General features: G+C 41.3%; 1 protein-coding gene across 3 annotated transcripts in view; it reads right to left on the minus strand.

Annotated features, from left to right (window-relative positions):
• The window catches only part of LOC111841508 (protein kinase C-binding protein NELL1), a 214,173-nt gene that overhangs the window by 156,693 nt on the left and 37,227 nt on the right, over positions 1-20,253 (minus strand). For all 3 annotated transcript variants that reach the window (XM_023807322.2, XM_023807314.2, XM_023807305.2), the window contains exon 4: positions 19,688-19,858. In XM_023807322.2, the coding sequence (XP_023663090.2) occupies positions 19,688-19,858 (171 nt within the window). The remainder of the gene's footprint in view (positions 1-19,687; positions 19,859-20,253) is intronic.

The following is a 20,253-nucleotide window of genomic DNA, read 5'->3' on the forward strand; positions in this document are numbered from 1 at the left end:
TCCAGTTTAATTTCTGGTTGCGTTACAGAACTGAAGATATTGTGACCCAGTGTAAAATATGTTATTTTTCACACGTTTTTGGTCATATGCTGTCCAGGTAATTTGTTTTACAAAATTATTTTCAGGTCAGTGTACATGTTGCAAATGGGAAAAAGCAGATGCTATTTACACCCCGGGTGGATAGCCATTGTGGCCATTTACACCCCGGGTGGATAGCCATTGTGGCTATTTACACCTCGGGTGGATAGCCAGTGTGGCTATTTACACTTCGGGTGGATAGCCAGTGTGGCTATTTGCACCCAGGTGTATATAGCAGAGAGATGCTATTTGCACCCAGATATCAGTAGCTAAAAAAAGCTATTTACAATTTACTATTTCTTTAATGCTATTTAGTAATAGTGGAGTAATTGCTTGATTTTAGTTTTACATAGATTTCTTAGGCTGTCCGCAGGCCTAAACTCCCAGTCAGTCCCACTATAGCCCTGCTTAAAATTCACCAATGGCTTGAAATAAACATTGGAGAAATTAGTTTTTTGGTGCAGTATGTACACCATTCAGTGTTACAAAACTTCAACTTTAATTAGACATGCAAACAGTATTTGTTTAAAAAAAAAAAAAAAAGGGAAGCGGATTCCACTAAGAATTCCATAGCTAACACTACTGAATGTGTGCAGTTTTTTTTATTGCACCCCCCCAAAATCTAAAACTCTTCCCCATGTGCTACACATAAGAGGGGAATTCTCCACGATTGAAAGAAGTATTTCAGACCCTGTAACTAGCGCTAACGCTAGTCAGTAAGATTACTGTGTGCCAGTGGCTAGCTAACTATTGCTAGAACAAGGGTACAATTTGTGTTTAATGTACCCTACAGTATTTATGTTTTTTTTTATTGTGGAGCCAGGGGGTGGGAGTGAGGAGGCTGGGTGTAAATAGCTGAATAGATGTTGTGTAACTATTTTCACCCAGGTGCAAATAGACACTCCAGGAGAAAAAAAAGGTAACACTTAAACTTATAATGCTCAAGAATCATGTCACATTGTAAAATACAGGTCAACATTAATGTCAAGAACAAAAGTCATTAAACAAACAGAACAAAGTACTATGAATTGATTGTTTAGTTATTAGAAATAGAATCATCACTCATCCTGTGTGGCACAAAAATAAAGATAGTAGAACAAGCAATATTATCATCTGCATACAACTTTTTTATTTGACATGGATTGTTCTCTTACAAAAACATTGAACCTCAAAAAAGTAGATGCTGCCTGAATGGAAAAGATGAGTGCTTCCTCAGTGGAAACTTCTGTACCAGCTCAGCAACCACCATTTGAAAAGGAGAAATTATGGATAGACACGGTAAAAAGACATCAGTGGTGTAGCAGTATTTTGGTCATTTAAACAATAATGGAGATTATTGCATTGCATTGGACGATTGCATTGGACGATCAGCCATTTTCCATAATGGAAGACAAGGGAATTTGTTGGCTGATTCACAACTTAAAAGATGTCATAAAGCACTAGCCCACAACATGCTTATAATTCATTATTAAATCTGGCCCGCAGATGGATCTTTCATCTTCCATGGAATAAAGAACAATGTATGGTAATTTTGCTAATCTACACTGGTGAGCTTGGCAAGTTTCATTTCCAGCAACCTTAAGTGTTAATATATGCCTACCTGTAAAGGGTAAACAACAAAATATGTATCTTAAAGCCCCTGCCCACAAAGATTTGACCCACCATCACCCTTGAAATATTTTTCAAATCGACCACTAAGGATAACAAGCAGGTTGTGTAAACTGCCGGCCTATATACTCCTAGTCGCTGCTAGACTTCACAGTCTGCTACTTGAATAGATGGACCCTGCTACAACAGGACTTAGTGTTAGAAATACATATTTTTATGGTTATGCTCTATGGCAGGGATACTCAATTGCCATAATGGATTGTTAATCACCACCACCCCCCACACCCGGTCAACGAAATCTAAAACTAAAAATTAAACTAATTTATGCAGCAAAGTAAAAATACAAACTGAAATAAAAACAGAAAAGGAAATAATTGAACTAAAATTAACTTGGTTGTAAGATGCCAGTTTTTGCCCACATTTAAGGGATTTACTTGGGTCAACTAAATTGTGCACAAGATTTAGTACATTATCTGCACAAAGTAATAATAATAAAACGTCTCAGCTCCATAGGTATAACTAAGTAAATATAACCTAATGTCATACAGACACATAAAAACCCATTGTGACTTCCTTCCAAGATCAAAAGCTAGTGCTACTTAAAAATCACTCAGGTACATTATTACAGTACATGTGAATACAGTAGATCGTCACGCATAATATAGTCTTATAAGCAATACTATACCGTTTTCATCAAGAAATACCTCTATCCAGCGAATTAAGTAATTTCATTTATTATCTGTAAAAACAAAAAACATACAAAAGGCATGTGATGTTTTACAATTAATATATGGCTTGTTTACCTCGTAAAAAGACATGAAAACAACAGCGAAACCGTGTACAAATCAGTGCGCGACAGGGGAAACATAGGGAAACTGAATTGCTCGGAACGGCAAAAACTTTTTTATTTCGAGTGGTGCCATCCAAATCCCACTGGATCTGTTCATCCGACCATTTGGTGATTAAAGCCTGTGTTTCCTCGTTTGTCCATCCTTCCATTTTACTTTTTTATATTTTTGTTTCTACTGCTTTTTATTTTGTTTCTCGCTGTGTATTTCAAAAGATGGCGGTTGTATTTTGTGTTTCAGCGGCAGGCTATTTGCATAACCAATCGACAGCAAATACGTTTGCAAGTCCCACCCCGAAGTACCAAAGAAGTACCCCAACTGGTTTGGAACTTTCGGTACTCAAGAATTCGGTACTGGTACTCGACCGGAAGTCAATGGAAAAGCAAAAGTACCGAAAGTACCGTACCGAAAGTACCATACTTTGTGCGGTGGAAAAGCGCCCTTATATTGTGCATACACAAGCTACAACTATCTGAAAAAAAAAACTGTTTCATAGACACAATGGGGTCTATATGAAATCTGTATAATGTACCAGATACCAAATACTAACAAAAAAAACTTCTTATATTAGCAAGTCTTTATTAAATCATACAGTCCAAAAATAAAAAAAACAAATTGTGTCCCATATTGGTCCAAAATAGGGCATTTGATTTTTCAATGCGGGGCAACAGCATGATATACGGGACGGGTGCAAACTCTAAACGTCACTTTAAGACTTAATTGCACAACTGCATTGACATGTTCCTTTACAATAATAAAACTGAATGTTCTTAATTACAGTATATACACGAGATTAGCTACAGTACAATCAACCAAAACAGTATTTACAAATCAGTGTATTTTTAACTCTATGCTCATTGACTTTGAGTATACCAATTCCTTGCCCTCAAACTAACAAGGAATATTAGTGAACAAATGAGTTTATCTTGCCTAATTGCAGAACTAGTATTCTGGATGATTAAACTTGGTTAATCTCTCTCCTTTTCAGGAACACACACACACACACTTATATAGCCGTGTTCAAGATGGCAGCTGCAGCTTTTTTCCCTCTACCGCCATCTGTTCCTACAGTTTCAATTTTGGGACATTTTTTCCTCAAGTCTATCATGTATAGATTTTCACCCATAAAATGTTTTTTATGGAGTGGTAATGAAATCCAGATTAAACAGAGAAAATAGAGCAATTATAATAAACAGAATTAGAATTAGAATTTAGTGATCAGTGGTCATTGTCAACACACCACAGCACACAGTGTGCAACAACGAAATGTGACCTCTGCATTTGACCCATATGTGACTTTCGTGACATAGCAGGGGGCAGCTAATTCAGCGCCCGGGGAGCAGTGCTTGGGGACGGTACCTTGCTCAGGGTACCTCAGTGGTGACTTGCTGGTGGGGGATTCGAACCTGCAATCTTTCAATTACAAGTGCGCTACCCTAACCATCAAGCCACCACTGCCACATGTACTGTTCACATGGTCAAGTGTCTTATCTAAGTCAACCTTCCCTTTGCCATTACTAAGCACTATTGTTTCAGTTTTGGTGCAGTTCATATCACAATTTGAACAAGTCTTCAGATCTTCACCCATACAATGGATCTGAGAAGTTTGGAAAACATCTGGCAAATAACGTATATGTTATCATACTAACAAGATCAAATGTCTGAGACTGCCATTTCCCTCAACATAAGCACTGGTTCAGTTTTTGGGTCTCAAAATATTATTTCCAGTTTGTCACCCATAAAATGTCTCTGCAAAGTCTGAAAAAGATCCATACAATACTTTTAGAGTTACTGTGTTCACAAGACCATGTATCTTCTACAGCTACCACATAGCACTGCTGCTTCATGTTTTGGGAAATTTCAGTCAAAATGTAGGGGCCATAGGGGTCGGGTGTGATGTGAGCCGGGCAGTGGCTAAAGGCGGGGACATTGGCGGTCCGATCCTCGGCTGCAGAAGCTAGCTCTTGGGACATGGAATGTCACCTCTCTGATGGGGAAGGAGCCTGAGCTGGTGTGCGAGGTTGTGAAGTTCCAGCTAGATATAGTCGGGCTCACCTCGACTCATGACTTGGGCTCTGGAACCAGTCTCCTTGAGGGGGGTTGGACCCTCTTCCACTCTGGAGTTGCCCGCGGGGAGAGGCGACGAGCGGGGGTGAGCATACTTATTGCCCCCTGGCTGGGCGCTTGTACATTGGGGTTTACCGCAGTGGACGAGAGGGTAGCCTCCCTTCGCCTTCGGGTGGGGGGACGGGTTCTGACTGTTGTTTGCGCTTATGTGCCAAGCGGCAGTTCAGAATACCTACCCTTTTTGGAGTCCTTGGAAGGAGTGTTGGAGAGCACTCCTCCTGGGGACTCTCTTGTTCTGCTGGGGGACTTCAATGGTCACGTGGGCAATGACAGTGAGACCTGGAGTGGCGTGATTGGGAGGAACGGCCCCCCGATCTGAACCCGAGTGGTGCTTTGTTGTTGGACTTCTGTGCTCGTCACGGATTGTCCATAATGAACACCATGTTCAGGCATAAGGATGTCCATATGTGCACTTGGCACCAGAACACCCTAGGCCGCAGTTCGATGATCCACTGTGTAGTCGTATTATTGGACTTGCGGCCGCATGTCTTGGACACTTGGGTGAAGAGAGGGGTGGAGCTGTCAACTGATCACTGGTGGTGGGTTGGCTCCATTGGTGCGGGAGGAAGCCGGCCAGGCCTGGCAGGCCCAAGCATATAGTGAGGGTCTGCTGGGAACGTCTGGCGGAATCCCCTGTCAGGAGGAGTTTCAACTCCTACCTCCGGCAGAACTTCGCCCATGTCCCGGGGGAGGCGGGGGACATTGAGTCCGAATGGGCCATGTTCCACGCCTCCATTGTGGAGGCGGCTGACCGGAGCTGTGGCCGTAAGGTGGTCAGTGCCTTTCGCGGCGGCAATCCCCGAACCCGCTTGTGGACACCAGTGGTGAGGGAAGCCATCAAGCTGAAGAAGGAGTCCTATCGGGCCTTTTTAGCCTGTGGGACTCCAGAGGCAGCTGACAGGTACCGGCAGGCTAAGCAGGATGCGGCTTCGGCGGTTGCTGAGGCAAAAACTCGGGTTTGGGAGGAGTTTGGTGAGGCCATGGAAATTGACTTCCGGACGGCTTTGAGGCGATTCTGGTCCACCATCCGGCGGCTCCGGGCAGGAAAGCAGTGCAACATCAACACTGTTTATGGTGGGGATGGGGTGCTGTTGACCTCAACTCGGGACATTTTGGGTCGGTGGAGGGAGTACTTCGAAGACCTCCTCAATCCCACCGACACGCCTTCCAATGCGGAAGCAGAGTATAGGGACTTGGGTGCGGACTCCCCTATCTCTGGGGCGGAGGTCGCTGAGGTGGTTAAAGAGCTCCTCAGTGGCCGGGCCCTGTGGGTGGATGAGATCCGCCTGGAGTTCCTTAAGGCTCTGGATGCTGTGGGGCTGTCCTGGTTGACATGCATCTGCAGCATTGCGTGGACATCGGGGGCAGTGCCTCTGGACTGGCAGACCGGGGTGGTGGTCCCCCTCTTTAAGAAGGGGGACCAGAGGGTGTGCTCCAACTATAGGGGGATCACACTCCTCAGCCTCTCTGGTAAGGTCTATTTGGGGGTTCTGGAGAGGAGGGTCTGCCAGATTGTGGAACCTCGGATTCTGGAGGAGCAGTGTGGTTTTCGCCCTGGCCGTGGAACAATGGACCAGCTCTATACTCTCCGCAGGGTTTTGAAGGGTTCATGGGAGTTTGCCCAACCAGTCTACATGTGTTTTGTGGACTTGGAGAAGGCATTCGACCGTGTCCCTCGGGGAGTCCTGTGGAGGGTGCTCCGGGATTATGGGGTGCCGGGCTTCCTTTTAAGGACTGTTTGATCCCTGGTGCCAGAGCCTGGTCCGCATAGGCGGCAATAAGTCGGACTTGTTTCCAGTGAGGGTTGGACTTTGTCACTGATTCTGTTCATAGTTTTTATGGACAGAATTTCTAGGCACAGCCAGGGTGTTGAGGGTGTCCGGTTTGGTGACCTCAGGATTAGGTCTCTGCTTTTTGCAGATGATGTGGTTCTGTTAGCCTCATCGGACCGTGACCTTCAGCTCTCACTGGACAGTTCATAGCTGAGTGTGAAGCGGCTGGGATGAGAATCAGAACCTCCAAATCCGAGACCATAGTAATCAGCCGGAAAAGGGTAGAATGCTCTCCTCGGGTCGGGGATGGGGTCCTCCCCCAAGTGGAGGAGTTTAAGTATCTCGTGGTCTTGTTCACGAGTGAGGGGATGATGGAACGGGAGATCGACAGGCGGATCGGTGTGGCGTCCGCAGTGATGCGGGCGCTGCATCGGTCTGTCATGGTGAAGAAAGAGCTGAGCCGAAAGGTAAAGCTCTCGATTTACCTGTCGATCTATGTTCCTACCCTCACCTATGGTCACAAGCTGTGGGTAGTGACCGAAAGAACGAGATCGCAAGTGGCTGAAATGAGTTTCCTCCGCAGGGTGGCTGGGCTCTCCCTTAGAGATAGGGTAAGGAGCTTGGTCATTTGGGAGGGACTCAGAGTAGAGCCGCTGCTCCTCCGCATTGAGAGGAGTCAGATGAGGTGGCTCGGGCATCTGATTAGGATGCCTCCTGGACGCCTCCCTGGTGAGGTGTTCTGGGCATGTCCCACTGGGAGGAGGCCCTGGGGAAGACCCAGGACACGCTGGAAGGACTATGTCTCTCAGCTGGCCTGGGAATGCCTCAGGATTCCCCCAGAGGAGCTGGATGAAGTGGCCGGTGAGAGGGCAGTCTGGGTTTCCCTGCTGAGACTGCTGCCCCCGTGACCCGACCTCGGATTCAGTGGGAGATAATGGATGGATGGATGGATGGATGGGTGTCAAATCAGATGTAGATTTTCATCCATATTCAATTTTTCTGAAGCAGTAATAAGATCCATAAAATACTTTTTGACGTATCACATGCACAATGTCAAATCTCTTTTCAACTTTCCTTTTGCTATCAATAAGTAACATCTGATCAGTTCCAGTTCATCGCCCATATAATGTGTATACAAAGTTTGAAAAAGATCCAGCAAATGCTTCAGTTATTGAGTTAACGGTATCAAGTGCATGAAACTGCCTTTTTCTTTACTATCACTATACAGCACTTCTTCTATTTTGTCTCAAAATCTCCAGGTCATCACTCATACAATGTGCATGCAGGATTTAAAAAGATCCGTCAAAAACTTTGAGCTATTGCATTAAGGAGAAAGTGTCTGCACCGGACCTGCCCCAAAAACATATGTAAATTACTAAAACCTAAACTGAAACTAAAATACATAAAAATTTTAAAAACTAAGCTCTACACACAAGCATACCCTACAGACCCTCCCTTCTCCACAAAAAAACTTTATTAAAAGCGCAACTTTGAGTGACTTATCTCAATGTAATCAGGTTCACCAGATCTGTGTCTGTGGCTGTCTTTTCATGTGCCACCACTAAGTGACACTGTTTCGGTATTAGTGCAATTTGTTTCAGATCTCAGCCTCTGTGCTTCGTAATATTGCACCTCGTTAAAACTGCTATTTAAATTAAACTGAGCTGAACGGAACTCAGTTGATTTGTATATGCTCTACGTTGGACTGACATCCCATCCCCACTATAGCTCTTCTTCAGCCCTATGCTGCCCAGGATTGACTTCAGGCCCCCCTGCAACCCTTATCAGGACAAGCATTTGTGTGAGAGAAAGATAAATAGTTCCTATATGAGGTTACATGGATTGTATTTGAAAATAAACATAACATAAGCATAAAAGAATGTCGCTCTTCAGCAGAATAAATTCAAACATAGCATATCTTGTCCCACTTCAACACAAACCAAGAAGGCTGCAAACTATCATAAGTTATTCTGTCAGCTTCTATACATGTTCAAAGTCTTGCTATTTTCATTCCTCACTGTCAAAATTGCCTGTCCAAATTTCTGAATTTTTCTGCCCATCCAGTACTTGTTCATAAATCTCAGACTTCATCCATGACTAATCCTCTTTGTTCCTCCACCTGATCTGCTCTTTTAGGAGGGTGAATGATTTGCTTTTCATTCCATCTCTCTCCCTGTCTGATAAGTCTTAGTAGAGGGCTCTTATTCTGAGGTTCTACTGTTCAGGTGAGCAGCCTCTATGAGTTGTGAGCTAGTCCATACATCCGAAATATCTGTATTTCTTCAATTTCAGACTTCCTCTCTTTGTGGATGGTACACAAAGCAAAAACAAGTTACATGCAAAATCAGATTCTCACAGAAACAGAGGGAACCAGGTCCCCCGTCCCTCCCCCCATATTAAGTCTAACACACAACATTATACTTACCAAGCTGCAAACACGTAGGAACAACTCCTTTGCTGCATTATTGCTGAGCCACTTCTCCCCATTTTCCAGAAAGGTATTTCAACAGTAAGTGTAAAATGACTAGGCCAGACATGTCCTGTATTGTGATATCTTTGGGCATAGCAAATAATTCAGGCATAGATCATTTAAAGGTGCTAATGCACATTAGTATGCCCATTAGAGAAAGCATTTAAAGGTAATGTTTTCAGACAGGTGTTAGAACATCATGCATATTCATTCACAAAACTTTCTTTGAAAAATGTTCAAGGTGTAAGCAGCATGACATGTTAAGCAAACAACGGACTCTGGCTCCAAGCAACTCTGGGGATAAAATAGAGCTTTTGGAATTGCAAATCAGTCAGTCACAAATCAACTATGCTCAAAACTGAATTCCGAAAGCATCATTAGGAAAAGAAAATCCTTTTCTACAGTGAACACATCAGAACAAAAAGGTCATACTTGCTGGCACCAGATTATCTTGTTGAAACAACCTGACAAAAACATTTTAATTACAAGATTACTATGGCCTCCAACGTGAGGCTGCAGTGGAGGTCAAACTAATACATGTGAATCAAGCCATGTGAAAAACATCTCTAGATCCTTCTGCAGCATTCAAGAGAGGATTTTCTGAGCTTGCTTTGTATAAAGCCCGATGTTGGATAAGGCATCGGAAAACATAGAGCTGTCACGATTACACAATTAAACTCGAATACTCTTTTTTTTAAGCATTGAATAAATGATTACTCGACAATATGGCGGATGGAAGATAGATTATAGTGGATGAGAGTTCAGATAAAGAGCAAAAGCATCAGTTGTGTGGAAACACTTCACATTAAAAGTGTATAAATGCAGTCTGTCAGTATTGCAAAGCAGAAGTTAAATATCACCACAACATGACTACAATGGAAATACATCTTAAAAGAAGACTTTGAGGTTTGATGGGAGGGTTAGCATAGATACTGTATGTGCCGTTCAGCGTTTCGTCATCATCTCTGTCATCATTTTGACTTACATTTTCTTTTGCTTAATTTACTTTCTGCAGTTCCTTTATGGCAAAATAATTGCTGCTAAAATGAAGGTTAGCCCTGTCGCTTAGCTTGTCATGCCTCCCCCTCGTGAGAATGCGGATAACAGCTGACAGCGCTGGATTTAAGCCCTGCCGGATCCCGCGACCAGTGCGAGGTATTACCAAGTGCTTTCATGAGGTGTGCTGAGCCGTCTTTCCTCTGTCTCCTGTCCAGCTTCGATACATCCTGCTCGTCCTGCCCTACCTGCCTGCAAGTCCAGCCCAGCCTTCCTCCAGCAGGTCCTCTCCACGATCGTCCCCTAGTGTCTCTGTCTTTGAATTGCTCTCCCTGGCTGCTGGACCCTTGGACTCACGACCTTGGGTTTGCATGCTCTTTTCTGGTTGTTTTACGGGGGGTGGGGGTGCCCTAATAAAACCTCAAGACCTCTCAGTACATTTGTGAGTGTTCTGTTTGTTACAACATCATCTTACATAATGTTACATAATAACCATATCATTTTAATTACTAATGTGAACATATTATGTGCTTTGATTATGGTTGATTAATTATATAGCAAAATATGACTTATTTTCCAAAAGAGCCTGTTAAATAAGTTGATGGTGTTGCTGTGAGTTGTGCCAACAGACATTAAGCAGTGCCGACAAATCACATGCTTATGCTCAATACCATCTCGATGGAATACAAATACAAATATAGATCAATGTCTTTCCATCACCATTTTTTATTCGCTTTTCTCACAAATGTGCCACACTGCCTATGATTGAGTGACACAGCAAGGACAAGAATAATTATGATTGGCTCAGAGAGCACATGCAGAGTTCGTGTAGATACGGAAGTGGTAAACAGTTCTTTTTGTACATACAGTATAGATAATGTTGAAAGGGAATTATTGTTAAAATTACAAAGCTTGCTAAATTTTGTTTCCAATGACTGAGTGAAAATGTTTTAGCAAAACTTTTAGATGGGCCCCAATCCAGCACAAGCAGAAACATTCTCTCACTGTGTGCCACACTGCCGGGCCCAGCGCAGTCTTAATCATCAAATCAGTGGTGCTGGGAAAATGTAACTTGCAAATAAAAATTAAGTTTTGCTATGGACTGATTTAAAACATTAGAAGTTCACATGATAACACTGCATATATTACTATTTTATTTATTGCTATTAAATACTACTTGATTATGCAATTTAGAACATGTGAATAACATAAGACCACCATGCCATGACTATAAAGATTATAGGGGAGGGTTTACATATTTATGGCTGACTTATTCCTGCACCTAATAATCCCTATTGGTGCACAGAAACATAGCAAGGGTGGCTTAGATGGGCAGTTCATTCAAGATTGGTTAAGGACAGGGATGACTACAACAAGATTTAAATAAAAAGGGCAGAAAAACTTAATACCACGTGACAGGTAAAGATAAACGATGACTATGTGTGGCATTAACATTCAAACCCTGTCACCCCACAACACAGTCTGGCAGCTGAGTTTGGTAATAAGAGCAGCAGGCTTTGTGTGACAGCATTCTGCTTGGCTTCTTTATGAATTTTCTTAATTCCCCTAAAAAAGGAGCAACTAATGTTAATTAGGTGCTTTCCAAATTCCCTGGAGTCGCACATTTTCATTATGTTACTCCAGTCGATTTGTTCAAAGCCTGTTTCTCACACTTCCTAGCATTTTCAAGTAAACCTCTACAAACACATGACCTTTTACATTACAATGTCTCTTTGTAGACCAGAGTTTCATAATCCTATAATGCTACTTCTGAGGACCTCGGGGGTATCCAGACTTTTGCTGAAACTGGCTTCTTTTTAAATCAGCCTTGACTGAGCCTTTACAAACACTAAAATAGATGTTCACAGCTATTAAAGGCTAAAAGCTGCAGGTCCAAGGAAAGAGGAAGAAAGGGAAAAACAATGTGTGACAAAATCAATGACAATTCAATCATTCAATCAAGTTATGGTTACTTAATCCACAACACAGGTAAAACAGAAAGCAGATCACCAAAAGGGCTCCCAGTGATTTGCAGCTTGCTGTTAATTCCAACAACCCTGCATTTCCACATATTCCACATCTCTGGGGGTTAGGGGATAGACTGGAGGGGGTGGTTCACCAACCGGGAGGGGGGGAACGGGGCAATGGGATCGATCACACAGTCCAGATTAAATTCTGTTTTGGACCAGATGTGAATTGCAGTCCACCGATTGAGTAACCTTGACCGAGACCTAGGGAACCACAGTCAATGCTGGCTACTGTTATATCCAGCCTACTAATTTACGCTCTGACAGACTGTGATTGTAACCTAAATGCTGGTGTTATTAAGTTACAGATTACAGCTCCCGTATGATGAGTATTACAGAAAGGAATCTGTGAATAAACATTCAGAGTATTACACTGCTTTTCTTTCAAATGTGGATATCAGAATATACACAACTGATTCGTCGCAATTCAATAATTTATCAACTTACTTAACTAATAAGGAATTATCATAAACTGCACCATATAATTGCGAGAATGTATAAAACCTTCTTATTAGTACAAGTCAACTTAAATCAGAATTTACATCAGCAGCACTACCGTGCTGAAGTACAGACATAGTTATTTACGCCTTTGTGTTATATACAGTATGTATACCTATAGCCCAGGCCCTATGTGTGGACTCTTATCCAGTTTCCTCCCACAGTCCATAGACAATAGGTGTAGGTGCATTTGTGTCACTAAATTGTACATAGTGTGCAATGTAATGGACTGGAATCCCATGCAGGATGTATCTTGCCTTAAGCCCTGTGTACTCAGGTTCATTGTGACCCAGGACTAAATTAAGAACTAAGAACACCCTAATAGCTAAATAACAGCTAAATTTGTCTATTCCACTTAAACTTAATGGTGAATTTAAAAATGCTAACAGCATAACATGTTTAAAATGCATAATGGTACTGATGAGATTAAACCTTGTTCTGGTATTTTCACACCAGTTATAGACTTGAAGACACAAAAAAGAAAAAGAAAAGGGTTTCCTTTGAAATAAAGACTGAGTTTAAAGACTTATGCATTAAAATCAATGCTGCACATGAACCGAGTAATGATTAAAATTACTCTTTCTTAAATTTAACATGGGAGAAGTATCCACCCATGTCAGATGTCAGTCTCACATTATTTGAGCTCCTCGGGCCAATCAGACATTCCCACCTCCATGCAAATCTTTAATTACTTCAGCTGAAGAATGGATTAATCTACAGTCATGGCCAAAAGTTTTGAGAATGACAGGAATATTGAATTTCACAAAGTCTGCTGCCTCAGATTTATTGATGTCAATTTGCATATACTCCAGAATGTTACGAAAAGTGATCAGATGAATTGCAATTAATTGCAAAGTACCTCATTGCCATGACAATGAACTTAATCCCAAAAAACCAATTTCCACTGCATTTCAGCCCTGCCACAAAAGGACCTGCTGACATCATTTCAGTGATTCTCTCGTTAACACAGGTGAGAGTGTTGACGAGGATAAGGCTGGAGATGTCACTCTGTCATGCTGATTGAGTTAGAATAGGAGACTAAATGCTTTAAAAGGAGGGTGGTGTTTGAAATCATTGTTCTTCCTCTGTTACACGTGCAGTCATCATTGCTTTGCACAAAAAGGGCTTCACAGGCAAGGATATTGCTGCTAGTAAGACTGTACCTAAATCAACCACTTATCAGATCATCAAGAAATTCAAGGTAAGAGGTTAAGTTATTGGGAAGAAGGCATCAGGGCGCCCAAGAAAGTCCAGCAAGCACCATGACCGTCTCCTTAAAGTTGATACAGATGCGGGATCGGGGCACCAACCAGTGCAGAGCTGCAGCAGGCAGGTGTGAGATGAAGACTTTTGGAGGATGGCCTGGTGTCAAGAACGGCAGCAAAGAAGCCACTTCTCTCCAAGAAAAACATCAGGGACAGACTGATATTCTGCAAAAGGTACAGGGATTGGACTGCTGGGGACTGGGGTAAAGTCATTTTCATTTTCTTGAATGAATCCCCTTTTTGATTGTTTGGGGCATCCAGAAAAGAAATTGTCCAGAGAAGAAAATGTGAGCGCTATCATCAGTCCTGTGTCATGCCAACAGTAAAGCATCCTGAGACCATTCATGTGTGGGGTTGCTTCTCAGCCAAGGGAATGGGCTCACTCACAATTTTGCCTAAGAAAACAGCAATGAATAAAGAATAGTGCCAAATCATCCTCCGAGAGCTTTTCCCAACCATCCAAGAACAGATTGGTGATGAACAATGTCTTTTCCAGCAAGATGGAGCACCGTGCCATTAGTCAAAAATGATAACTAAGTGGATCAGGGAATAAAACATTGACATTTTGGGTCCATGGCCAGGAAACTCTGCAGACCTTAATCCCATTGAGAACTTGGTCAATCCTCAAGAGGTGGGTGGACAAACAAAAACCCACAAAATCTGGCAATCTCCAAGCATTGATTATGGGAAGAATGGGCTGCCCAGAAGTTGATTTACAGCATGCAAGTGCAAATTGCAGAGGTCTTGAAAAAGAAGGGCCAACACTGGAAATATTGACTCTGCATAAACTTAATATAACTATCAATACAAGCCTTTGACACTAATGAAATGCTTGTAATTATACTTCAGTATAGAATAGAAACATCTGGCAAAAATATCTACAAACACTGAAGCAGCAAACTTTGTGAAAACAAATACTTGTGTCATTCTCAAAACTTTTGGCCATGGCTGTATAGTTCTTGCCCATCTTAAATAAGGGCTGGATTTACCACTAGTCATTGGCTTAGGGATGCACAGTTTCTTATGTGCCAATGTCTTCTATTCATGCTTATAGTTAACACAGAACTGATTTCCTGTGTCTGGAAATAAATTTCAATCTAGGAATGTTTACCCAATTTTACAATCCAGGTTACAAAAACATTTAAAGTGTCCAGTTTTCCTGATGTTCCCACAATGTCGTTTCACTACAGAACCTACTACTATAACTAAGAATAATAATGTATAAACAGAAAAAGGCCACGGCAGAGCAGCAGGTAGCACTGTCACTTTATTCCTCTAAGGTCGTGGGTTCAATGCTGGATAGCATGTTCTCAATACACACATAGCATTTTTTTTAGAATAATATTTTCATTGTAAAATAATATTTTTCAACATTAATTACAATAAAAGGATGTTCAAGCAATTACGTTGTCATGCTAACACTGACAGAACCTTTCTAAAAACTTAAAACATTAAAATACTGTTTTTGCCAACTTTGAGACCATTACATTACATTACTGTTAGCTAGACCTACTCAGAAAATAAATTGTTACAGTGATTAAAATGTTTGAACTAGCAGTTATTTAGCCATCCACCTTTTTAAGTGGAATTTCACAATCAGAAAACTTTTAAGGTCAGCATGAGCCACTCATTTATTCTCTTGCTCCCATAACAGAGTTGTTGAAAATACTTACACAAATGAACACAGACCTCCTCGTGCATTGTGTAATCACTGTGATCCAATGAGTAACCCCCAGATCCAGCCCTCTCCCTTGGTCTCCCCAAATGGAAATATACAGCAACTGCCACCAGGCTGCTGCCACTAACTAAAAATGTCACATTGATCTAGACTGACATTGATCTAGACTGACCCCATTTCTTAGACACACCACAATGTGTAATATAAAGCACTGAGCAGTCCAGCCTAAATTCAGTTCTCATATAATTACTTTTTAATCAGGCCGCCTCAGTTTTACTACAAAGCCTAGACCTTAACTCTCTCTGGTTGAGTATTAAGCAAAAAAAATAAAAAATAAATAAACCCTGTGAGTGCCCAAAACCCCCAAGGCAAGGAGCCCCAGCAACCCCAGCATGCTTTAGCCCTAGTGCTGTCTTCTCCAGCATCCTTTCACAAGAATTTGTGAATGCACTACATATTTACAGAGCTTTTAAAAGCAAACAAGCACAGAAAACCACTGCATGATTACAGGGTAGTCTCCTGACCCCAAGTCTATTATCCAGCATAAGAACCTCTGGCATCTGGGATTTCATTGCAGCAATGTCAGAAGGTCTTTAAATGGTAATGCCATGCATTTTCTTTTTAAGTGGCCCTCCTCTGAGACAATGGATATAAAACAAATGACAATTGGCCGCTTTCACATAATTCTGCACACTCATCCATCTTGTTTCCTTTACTGATGACCCACAAAACCCCCCAATGGAGAGACTCTTATCACCATGTGTGACACTGCATTTGCAATCAAAATATGCCCAATTTCCACTGTCATCAGTTTACCCTGTACTGAAAGAGAACACCAGGAAAGCCATTTATCAGATGTGGACTAGGTCACAGCATGAAGTCATTTAGATTCTAAGTCCTCCAAAATATTCAAATTGAATGATCATCTTTCCACACATAAACTCAAAAACCTCTGAAGATTGAATGTAACTACATTTACAGCTGCATCCCTTATTTCTATTCCCATTTGTTAATAGCTTACAGTCTTGCCATAGCTTGATTTGTTTCAATGGCTTATTAGAAAGAATTGCTTTGTCAAAGCAAGAAATGAGCTGTTTAGGACCTTTGACTTTGCCATTTTATGCTGTGCCAAGCAGTGGCCCTGAGAGCAATGCCAAATGAAAGTCAACAGGAGACTCTTCAGGCAGCCGATTACATGCTGTCTGGCAGACTAAAATGGGAAACCACCTTAAAAAGGAGCTGGTCTGTATTAAAGGTTACATTTTATTCCTATTCCACTTTACAGTCTAGTAATACCAGCTTTCAAATATTTTAACAAGGGCTTTAAAACGACAGTTCAAGTGTGATAACTGCAAAGGTGCAAAGCTCATCTAAATGAATGAGAGGTGGCATGGGGAATAGGAACCAGGCTACTTAGAAACATACTAAGTAGCTAGAAATATGCATACTGTTCAATACTATCAGTGTATGTAAAAAATTGTTACTCGGAAGGAAAATCATAACTACATCCTTAACATTAAAAATAAATAGTATGTTAAGATTCTCTTCAGGACCTTAATGTGCTGTTTGATGATCACCAGTAAGAGTGATGAGTGATGCCCAGGAGCGTGTCTAGAGTGTACTGAGGTCAGGGGTTCAGCCCACATGTTGTCTAAATGCCCACTCCCCACACTGTCAGAGAAAAGGGCACAGCCTTGGTACAATTTTGTTCCCCAAGGTACTAACAACATTAATGTATCCCCAATGGTACAAAAATGATCCGCAGAGTCCATTTTTGTAGCTTAAAAGGTACATTTATGTACAGTCACGGTACAATTGGCAGACCCTCGAGGGTACAACCCCAGAGACAAGTATTTGTACTCTCAAATGTACAAATTGGTACGTTTTTCTGACTGTGTATACTCTGCTCTCTCTTAGATGAACTGAGGCAGCTGCACATGAAGTCTCCCCCCACCCCCTGAATGAGCAATAAATGTAAATAACTCACTGTACTTATAGTATTGTTTTGTACATACTGTACTGCATTTATACCAGCAGCCCTTGTAATGGCATGTAGTCCTGGACTTTTTATATTTATTAACACATACACACTGTACGTAACAACCAGACTGTATTTCATCTTATCTTGTATATTATCTCCTGTATCTATGACAGCCATTGACAATCGGAGACAAATTTCCAGTATATGTGAACATACCAGGCCAATAAACCTGATTCTGATTCAGTGACACAATCTGAACTCCTGCTGGAAAAAGACAGCCATGAAATTTACAGTGTGCACTCCAATATACCACAGCGTACCTAAGTAACTCTATGCTATGATTAAGGCTTTACTAACCTGCTGTCCACTGCTGTAAAACAACTGCCTGACTGAAAACCAGACTTGCAAGCAGCAAATTCAACATCCAGTGCACATCAGAAGCACACAGTATATCATTATATTTTTAATATAATAGCACTGTGAGGTGCTAGGTTAAGATACAACCATCTTGTGAGGGAGAGACATAATATCGGGCTTATTTGTGATGATTAGTCCACCTATCACTCAAGTTCCATGATACGTCTAAACTGCTGTTTTTCCACTGTTTCGTCCTAGTAACCCAGATACTAGTTTGTGCCAGTCTTCAGAACTTTATCCTGCCGTACACTAAATTCCCCCAGTTCACCCAGTACTAGGGCTGGGCAATTAATCGAAAATTAATCAAAACCAACATCTTGCCCATGTCGGTTACTTCGTTTTTTTTATTCTGTTAATACTTAAAAAATTCTATTAATACTTTCCCCAGTGTATGTTCATGTGCTGTCCCCTTGAAAACATACTACCACGTTTGTTGTCACGTGACTCCGCCTCATCTCCGCACAAAGAGGTCAAATGTAAACACTGAAAAAAAAAACGTTCTACCAGCGTGAAAAAACTGTTTCATCTAAATTTTAAATGCAATGGAAACCTCATATAGTGATAATGATTATAGTGATCAACTGCTTATATGGATCAAAAACTTTGGGACAGAATCATTCCTGTACAAGTACAGTACTGTTTAAATAATTCACTTATAGTAATCGAGTCATCCGCTTAGTGTTTATTTTAGGTCTTTTTATACATGACGTATGGAAAATTAAAACTATGGTAATTCTTTTTTTACTTGCCTACTTTGCCTTGCGGTAACCCGGTCTGCTTTCAACTAGCTACCTGAGGCTAATGCTGCATGCACAGAAAACATGTCAGGAAAAAGAAAGTCTCTCAATGACAAATATAGACTCATCAATGTTTATAATAAACTAACAAAAACGAGCCAATGAGATGCAGCAGCGAAACTACAATAAGCTATATTTTATGTACAGTATTGTACTGTATTATAGCGTATTAGAATTATACACCGTTCAGTAATGTAATTTGTGCAGTACTGTAATTTGAAAGGCGGTTGAAACAGCTGTGGTGTATTTTGAAATCGTCAAAAAATTAAGTAAATAGCGACGCTGTCCGTTACCTTATATTCATGTAATAAATATACAAATGTCCATTAGATTATGATCTGCCGGAGACAAAGGGAAAAATAAATGAAAATTAAAAAATCAATGATCAACGGCTTATAGTGATCAGTTTCACCCAGACAGTGATTACTAGATTACAAGAAATGCAAACTATTTTTGACTTTTTTAGGGAACTTGCTTTTTACATTAAAACTAAAATGTCACCTTTTTCATTGGACATTTTCATTTCAAGCGATTTGTGTTTTGACAATATTTTACTTTACCAAAAAGAGAGGACACAATGCAAATGTGCTCAAACAAAGTATTCTGACCGCAGAAAGCAAATGTGAACATGAAACAAAGCGAAATCCTGGACATTTCAGGTATTCTTAGGCCCCAAAAAAGAAGACAAGTCTCAAAAAAAGAGAACGTGTGGTCACCTTACATTTGCTGACATGGGTTTAGGTCACCTTGGGCATTGACCAAATTTCAAACAATTCCAACCTACCCTCATCTAATTGCCTACCTGTCAATTACACATTTCAGTAATCTTACACTATAACTTAAAAATGTTTGCACATTTACACAAAGTTTATGACCACGACTTTTCCATACAAACTCAACATGTACTGGATCACTTCAACAAACCCTGATGGCTATGTAATTTTCTAACATCAGATCGAAATGATCCAATAGATGGCTGGTTCAGACTAAATACACAACATAGTAACAGGTACCTAAATTTACTAAACAAGTGATGTGTTGTCAAACAAACAGCTCCTTGTTTTTCCTTTAAAATTAATTGGAGCACATAGACACCACCTGGTGGCAAGAAGACACGCGGATTACCTGTTACAGTCGACATGGAGCTGCAGGTGGGAGGCACTGATGGACAGCGCGATCTTGTGCCACTGGCCATCCGCCAGCCTGTAGGGGAAGGTCTCAGAGCGAGGTTTCCCTCTGAAGCGGTAGCGGTATCGGATCTCCTCCCGCAGACCGCTGCTCTCCACCTCAAAGTAGCTGAGGACAAACGGGACAGCAAAGTAGATGTGTGGTTTTCTTCCCGTCTTACGCATATCATTCTAACATCTAATTATTAATAAAAAGTTGTGTGAATTTACCAAAATTAAAGTGACAGAGTGCAAAATACCTTGACAGTGTTTAATCAACACTGGTCCAGTACAACAGAGCACAATAAGCAGACTACCATACAAACACAAGGCCCAGACAGAAATCCAGAAAGACAATGGCAGCATCACAAACAAAACACTAACAAAAATGAGGGAGCTTTAATGAAGCAACATGGAAACTGAGAAACCTCTTCCTATTCCAGAACAGCATCATGTGCCAAGGAGACTGTCAGCCCCCAATAAAAATAACATATTGATTGCAGCTTAACGAAATGGGGCCAGTGA

The sequence above is a fragment of the Paramormyrops kingsleyae genome, chromosome 11 (assembly GCF_048594095.1).
Source record: "Paramormyrops kingsleyae isolate MSU_618 chromosome 11, PKINGS_0.4, whole genome shotgun sequence".
NCBI classification, from domain to species: domain Eukaryota; kingdom Metazoa; phylum Chordata; class Actinopteri; order Osteoglossiformes; family Mormyridae; genus Paramormyrops; species Paramormyrops kingsleyae.